This window comes from Hydra viridissima, unplaced genomic scaffold (assembly GCF_058129835.1).
Source record: "Hydra viridissima isolate aposymbiotic clone 2 unplaced genomic scaffold, HvirCarnegie_v1 scaffold_8, whole genome shotgun sequence".
Taxonomy (NCBI): Eukaryota; Metazoa; Cnidaria; class Hydrozoa; order Anthoathecata; family Hydridae; genus Hydra; species Hydra viridissima.
In genome coordinates, this window is record NW_028324307.1 from 15,177,501 (window position 1) to 15,185,102 (window position 7,602).

The 7,602-nt window shown below is 35.2% G+C and overlaps 1 protein-coding gene across 1 annotated transcript in view; it reads left to right on the top strand.

The window, feature by feature from the left end:
- LOC145201530 (uncharacterized) overlaps positions 1 to 7,373 on the top strand; it is a 7,380-nt gene extending 7 nt beyond the window's left edge. The window contains exons 1-2 of the mRNA XM_090094664.1: positions 1 to 764; positions 1,272 to 7,373. The exon at positions 1 to 764 is cut by the window's left edge and continues 7 nt beyond it. Of these exons, the coding sequence (XP_089950790.1) occupies positions 4,383 to 7,373 (2,991 nt within the window). The 5' untranslated portion in view covers positions 1 to 764; positions 1,272 to 4,382. The remainder of the gene's footprint in view (positions 765 to 1,271) is intronic.
- The last annotated feature ends 229 nt before the right edge of the window (positions 7,374 to 7,602 follow it).

The window sequence follows — 7,602 nt, forward strand, 5'->3', positions numbered from 1 at the left end:
CGTTTTAATATCTCATGCCTCAGAGTTAAACTATTTGTTGCGCAACACAGTTGATTTTTATTTTTCTGTTATCAAGGACAGACCTGGTTACATTGTTTTTTAAGGATTTTTACAGATAAAGAAGCTAAAAGCACTTGCAGTGGTTTTGTTTTGAACCAGTAAACGTGCAACTTTCATTATGGCGCTTTTATTTTTCTAACATTTGATTTGCAGTGCTACTTTGTTATCAGTATACCATCGTATGAGTTAATGTAAAAAAAACCTTACAGGGAGAAAAATTCTTTTAAAATTACATTTTCCAGTTGGTTAGATATCTATATATCCATATGTAACTATAGCAGGCGCTGTTTCAGTTTTCTTCTCGCTGTTATAAAAGTTTTATAATAGTTTTATGTAAGTCATAAAAGATGTAACTTGAAGAAGGCTGTTATGGGATTTAGCTACTTATGAGTTTTATATCGTCACCTCAAAGTAACAATGCACCATCTTGATTTTTTTTTATCAGTTTTCATATTAAAACATAAAACTTCTCAGTTTCATTCAAACTTTGTTGTAGAAAGACATCAATTAATATTTTAATATTCATGGATTATTTAAAAACCCTAAAATATCCTATGCATTGAGTATAATTTCTTTACTAAGCAAAAATTGAGACACTTATTTTGAAGTGAAGATGTAAAGTACAGCACATCATATTGACAAACTAAGTATGAACCAAGTTAGCCAATGAATAAACAGCAACAAATAACAAGATAGTTTTTAAGGTAAATGTATAACTTAAGAGTTATCTTGTTATTTTTGTTTTTAACTTTAGAATTAAAATATGATAATTTTTAGTTTGAAATTTAGGCATTTTTTTTAAGTTAAATTTAGAGATGTTGGTATTTAACCCTTTTTTGAATCACTTGTTAATTGGATTCAAATAAGTATTTGGGGATCTAAATGTGGTTGGCTACAAAATGTCAGTGACATGTGCTATCATTTTCTTATCAGTGGCTTTTAGTTAAGCCTGTTAATACTAAAACGTTAAGTTTCAGGTTTTGCTCAGTATCCCATAGTTGATTGCAAAGATTATTAGGGTCATCTTTGCCTTCTTTGTTTGCTTCACAAACTCAAAGCTTTATCTGCATGGAAACACCTAAGTTGTTGGTCTATTCCATACAATCATTAAGACCATTAATCTTTTAGTAGAAAGGTTTTTGTGTATAAGATCTTTTAATTACTTCTGTAGGCTTGGAATTGTTTTACAAACAACAAGTTTAATTTTTTAGCTTTTCAAGTTTGAAAAACATGATCTGCACATGGATATAGTATGAGAAATATTGTTGAAGAAATTTATCACATGTTTTTTTAAAGCATAAATGCCTCTGAATTGATGAGTATATAGATTTGTCCAATACTATTTTAAAGAGATGAAAATATCTTTTCTTTGTAAACCTTAGTATAAAGCAATAGTGTCTATATTGAAATTTATTGGGATGAACTCATTTGTGTGGCGATGTGGTATGTAAGAGTCCTCATCCTAAAATTTAGTTGAATGTTACAAAAGAGTTGTCTTTTACATTGAATATTTGATTTTAAGTCAAAGCATCAGTTAAAAAACTTAAAGTTTAGTTGTGATTTTTACAGTGATGAATTTTTATTACGTTGTGCCTTGTATAATCAACTTAAATCTAGGTTTTATATAATGTTATAATGTTATAAATATATATGAGGTTATATATGATGAAGTAAAAAAGATAACTTAATCATTCAAATAATTTTGTATGATTTTTATTTTTTTTTTTTTTTTTATCATCCAAATCAACTTTTTTAAAAATAGAAAAAAGGAAATAGATATTTGAAAAAATCATTTCATTTTATATCTGTTCAATGCCGCCTGTAAAAAAGCTTATTAATATTTCTTTTAAAACCTTTTGAAGATGAGAAAAAATTCTTCAAATGTCTTTCATTTCCTCGCTAAGATTTCATTTTCGATTGCCATCTCTTCAGATAAATTCGTAATTTTTTTTTTTTTTTTGAGTCTTCTATTCACCATTTCTAGCGTTCTTTCGAAATTAGCCTTAATTCTGCAGCTTTTCAGACTGCCAAAATATTGACACTCTGAAAAGCCCCAGAATTAAGGCTAAGTGTCTTTTTTTTAACTCTGAAATTGATAACCTTAAGTTAATTAAGAATGTATTTTAAGGGAATTGAATATTACTAAAGTGAAATGGCTAGTCCGTTTAATGTCACAGAAAAAAAGCAAGAAGATGTAAGGCAAAATTTATGTTCAAGAATTAGAATTTTTACTTCTTCTGAGCTCTAAATGGAAAATTGCTAATAACGGTCTAGATGAAGTACTTCTATATTATAAAGAAATTTGGTCCTAATTTTTAATAAAAACTGCTCTACGTGATGGCCAAGATGGTTGTCAACTTGGATAGTTGTACACATTAAATAGAGTTAAAAAAAACTGCAATTTCATAAAAAAAAAAAAGGGTTACTTGAATGAAAAACAAAACAGATTTTAAAACAAATAAAATATTTTATAACATATCAAGAAACATAATTTATTTAAATAACTTGTATTTAAACAATCATATTTAAATTGCATAGGTGTATGGTGTATAGTGTATGAAAGCATTAGCAAAGCATTTGAGAATAAAAATCATATTGTAAAAATATATATTTTACCACATTGTACCAAGTATATATGTAATCTACAGAACAGAAACTAAAAATTCTGTACCAATGCTTCTTGATCTCAATGTACCAATCATCATCCTATAAGAGTGAGTGCTTCAAAGTGAAATACTATTTTATGTGCCAAAAAATTTCCAATTTTTTAACTTTTTTTTTTTTTTTTTTTTTGAGTTTTAGGTTTAAACTTAAGTTTGAACAAGTTAAAACAATAAAAAAAAAAAACACTCTAAAAAGTAGCGTATTCATTGTAAACTGTTAAACGTGAAAAAAATCAACTGAGCGGCAAAATAAACAAAAGGTAAATTTATAGGTAACAAATGCTTAAAACCTAACAATATTCTCTGTGGAAGAATTGGTTATAAACAACATTTGGTATCTGCATTCAAAAGTTAAAATTGATTTAAAACAGATGAATATTTGCCTATGTACCAATGCTCACCCTCTCCCCTACTAGTTAACGCTTTAGATATGTTGTATATTCTGTTAAAATAATTTACAAAACAAGCTTATAAAGTGTTTAGAAGTGAGACAGTTGTAAAAAAAATAATTCAATGGTAAACTAAACATTGACATCAAATTTAAGCATTAACACATTTTTTTCACTGATCGTAGTATAACTTATTATCACTCTGAATTACACAATGTAAAAATCAGCAAAAGCTGTTTCCAAAATTTATGCTAAAAAAAATATTTCCTAGAGCTCTTTTAGTTGTCCCTGATATGTTCGGTGGTGGTAAAAGTGCCCTCATTTGCTTTTTAGGTACTATCTATTTCCTCTATAGAGGCTTTTATAAGTACATGTAATTTCGGAAAGTTCTAGAACATTTGATGACGTTAGGGATTTAATAGCTTTAATAGATTTACCAATAAGAATTGTAAATATGTGTTTGTGGTGATTTATGACGGTTTGTGGAAGGATATTTTGGGAAAAGCATGGGGTATATATAAAGGAGAAAATTTGTAAAAAGGGAGAGTTAGTTAGAAGAGAAAATTATTGCTATTTAGTGACTTGTTGATTGCGAGAAAAAACTACAAGCTAACCGGGCCATGGAACCAAGTATGAGATTGTTTGATATGTTTGAAACGTATGATGGCACTTCGGATGCTGCTGTTTGGATTCAACGAACAAAAGTGATTGCTGAAATTCAGAACTTAAAGCTTGAACTACTTTTTCCGATTCTTCTCAGAGAAGCTGCTTATGCAGTGTACGATGCTTTAACCGCGGAAGTCAAAAAAGATGTAGTGGAAGTCGAGCGTGTGTTATTAGCGGCGTTTTCTATAGATGCCTACACTGCATATGAACTATTCACAAAACGAAAATTATGTGACGAAGAAAAAGTTGACGTGTTTTTAGCTGATTTAAGACGATTAGCCTATCTAGCTAAATTACCAGAGGAGTCTGTGCGTTTGGCGTTTGTTGTGGGTTTGCCAGAAGTCTTATCATCAAGATTTCGAGCCGTAATGGACCCGATTGATAAAATGTTACCCAGAGTGAGAGCTGCTATGAACTGTGCAAATGTGATTGACAGTGATGCTGTTGGCGCTGTGTCTAGACGCCATGCTACAAAAACTGCGTTAGTGTGTTACAACTGTAAAGGTTTGAATCACATTGCAAAGAACTGTTCGCTTGCGAAGAGCTTGTCTCCGAAGACTGTTAGATGTTTTAAATGTGGTGAGGAAGGACACATTGCATCGAAATGCTGGAAGCTGCAGGGAAACGATTGCAGGAGCGAGGTAGCGCAGATACCTCGCTCCTGATCATCGGTGGAATGAGCGCATTATCTGTTATTCGTTTGAAAGTTAACGGTATGGTTGCGACAGCGTTAGTAGACACAGGGTGTTCGAAGACAATTTTGAATAAAAAATTCCTGCCCAGAAGTCAATGTAGGTACTCAAACTCTCAAAAGGTAGTAACGTTTGAAGGAAAGGTTCATCAGTGCACTGGGTCAGCGGTCGTGATTCTTGAGGTTGATGGCATTAAAGCACGCGATCAGGTTATTTTAGTGGATTTCCAACCGTTTGGAGTCGATATGATGCTTGGAATGAGTTCCATTAAGTTACTAGGAGGAGTATCCACCTCTCCTTTGGGAAAAGCGAAGTTCGGATTAAGTTACTGTGGAGCAACGGCTTTGAACAAGAACAAAGTCAAGAAAATCGAAATAAAAAAGAAAGATCATGAAGCAGTTTTTAATGGTGCTGAATGGAGAGTCAAATGGAAATGGAGAGATGGAGAAGGCCCCAACCGATTGTATAATAAAGTGGCACAGTACGGAATTCCACAATACGCTAGAGCAGACTATGAAAACGAACTACAGGAATGGATTGATCGGAAATGGCTGTTAGAGTACAACGAAAATGAATTGGGGCCGCCCAAAGGGCAGATTCCGTTAATGGCTGTCATTCAGAGAAACAAAGACAACAAAATCCGACCTGTTCTAGACTGGAGAGAAGCTAACGATTTAATTGAGGCATACACGAGAGATGCAGATGTGTGTGTCGAAAAGCTTAGAGAATGGAGAAGGATGGGTAACAAACCAGCAATCATCGATTTACGCAAGGCTTATCTTCAACTAAAAACTGATAAATCTCTTTGGCCGTTCCAAACAGTGATGTTTCGAAATAAAAGGTATTGCTTGACACGACTTGGTTTCGGATTGAATGTTGCGCCAATGATCATGAAATCCGTTGTGAGTGCCGTCATTGATCAAGACGAATTAGTGAAGAGGGGAACGTCCGCTTATGTAGACGACATTTTCGTAGACGAAAGTGTGGTGAGTCTTGATTATGTCAAGAGGCATTTTTTGAAATATGGTTTAGAGAGTAAAGATGGTGAGCAGATTGATGATAATGGAGTTCGTGTGTTAGGATTGTGTGTGCGCAAGGTTGGTAACAAACTGATGTGGTCCAGAGGGAATCGAGTTGATGCTATCTCGCAAAAGTTAACCAGGAGAGTTGTGTTTTCAATCTGTGGACAGTTGGTAGGACATTTACCCGTGTGTGGTTGGTTGCGAGTGATTTGTAGTCTCTTGAAGAGGAAAGCTGTCAGTCTGACGACGGGTTGGGACGATGATGTTTGTGATGAGAACGTTAAGTGGGTGCTTCAGGAAGTATTTGCTGAGGTGGAACGCTGCGAGCCTGCTTGTGGTGATTGGGCTGTGCGTGGTGATGAGGGAAAAGTGTGGGTTGATGCCAGTTCTTTAGCGATTGGTGCTCTTATTCAAGTTGGGGAGACTACTGTGGAGGATGCAACATGGCTGCGAAAAGAAACGTCTGATGTTCATATAAACATGGCAGAACTAGACGCTGTGATACGGGGAATGAATATGGCTCTGATGTGGAAGCTGAAGAAAGTGACTGTTTTTACCGATTCCGTGACTGTGTACCACTGGGTTTCTGACGCCCTTACGGGAAAATCAAGGTTGAGATCAAAAGCGACGGGGGAAATGCTGATTCGAAGAAGACTGAGCGTGTTGCAACAACTAATTGAAGAATACGATGTTAGCGTCGAGGTGAAACTCATTCCTTCTAAAGATAATTTGGCCGACGCATTAACTAGAGTTCGCAGCAGATGGCTCAACAAACTGACTGTGCCAGAGTGTCGGAATAGTTGCATGGGAGTCGCAGCTACGAAGGCTGAAGCTATTTCCAATATACACAAAAGAACTGGACATTTTGGAGTGAATCGAACGTTAAACTTTGTTCGTAAAACAATTCCGACTGCTACTGAAAACGATGTTCGAAGTGTGATAAAAAATTGCGAACCATGTCAGTCAATAGATCCAGCGCCAATACGGTGGGAAAAAGGAAAATTGGATGTTAAAGGAAACTGGGAGAGATTGGCCATGGATATCACGCATTATGGCACTGACAAGTTTTTGAGTCTAATTGATTGTGGACCTTCAAAATACGCGTTGTGGCGACAATTATCGAGCTCATACGGAAGTGTTGCCATAGTCCGAATACTCCGTCTTGTTTTTTGTGAACGTGGAGCACCGTCTGAGATATTAACTGACAATGAGCCAACATTTAAGACTAAAGAGATAAGGAGTTTCCTTGATAGTTGGGGAGTGCAAATTAGATATAGAGCCGCTTATTATCCTGAAGGAAATGGAATTGTGGAAAGAAACCACCGTACGATCAAGAGAATAGCAGAACGATCAAAAATGTCGATACCGGAAGCACTATATTGGTACAATGTCTCAGCCGACAAAAATGGTGCAAGCCCGATGGGCAAAATATACAGCTACCCCATTGGTGTGAAAGGATTGAAAAAAGAGAATCTTCCTGCACGAAATGTCCAGAACGAGAGATTTCGAATTGGCGATAAAGTCTGGCTGAAACCACCAAATGCGAGGTGCCATACAAAGTGGCAACCAGCTACGGTAACTCGGATTGCGTTAAACCAAACCGTAGAAGTGAACGGCATTCCGCGTCATGTGAAACATGTTAGACCTCGAACTGATACTCAGCCCTACATTATCCCTGATGAGGAAGTAGAGATGAATGTTGAAACTGATCAAGTGGACGCTGAAAACCAAGGAGATCCAATTAAAGATGTATTAGAGACGAACGAGGAAAATATCGACGCTGAAGATAGACCCCAAGAAATCGACATGCTTTTGCGACGGAGTGGTCGGGAACGGCGCATGCCTTCGAAATACCTTGATTACTATTTGGATGATCCGTAAGGATCAAGGAGGAGTGTAATTTCGGAAAGTTCTAGAACATTTGATGACGTTAGGGATTTAATAGCTTTAATAGATTTACCAATAAGAATTGTAAATATGTGTTTGTGGTGATTTATGACGGTTTGTGGAAGGATATTTTGGGAAAAGCATGGGGTATATATAAAGGAGAAAATTTGTAAAAAGGGAGAGTTAGTTAGAAGAGAAAATTATTGCTATTTAGTGACTTGTT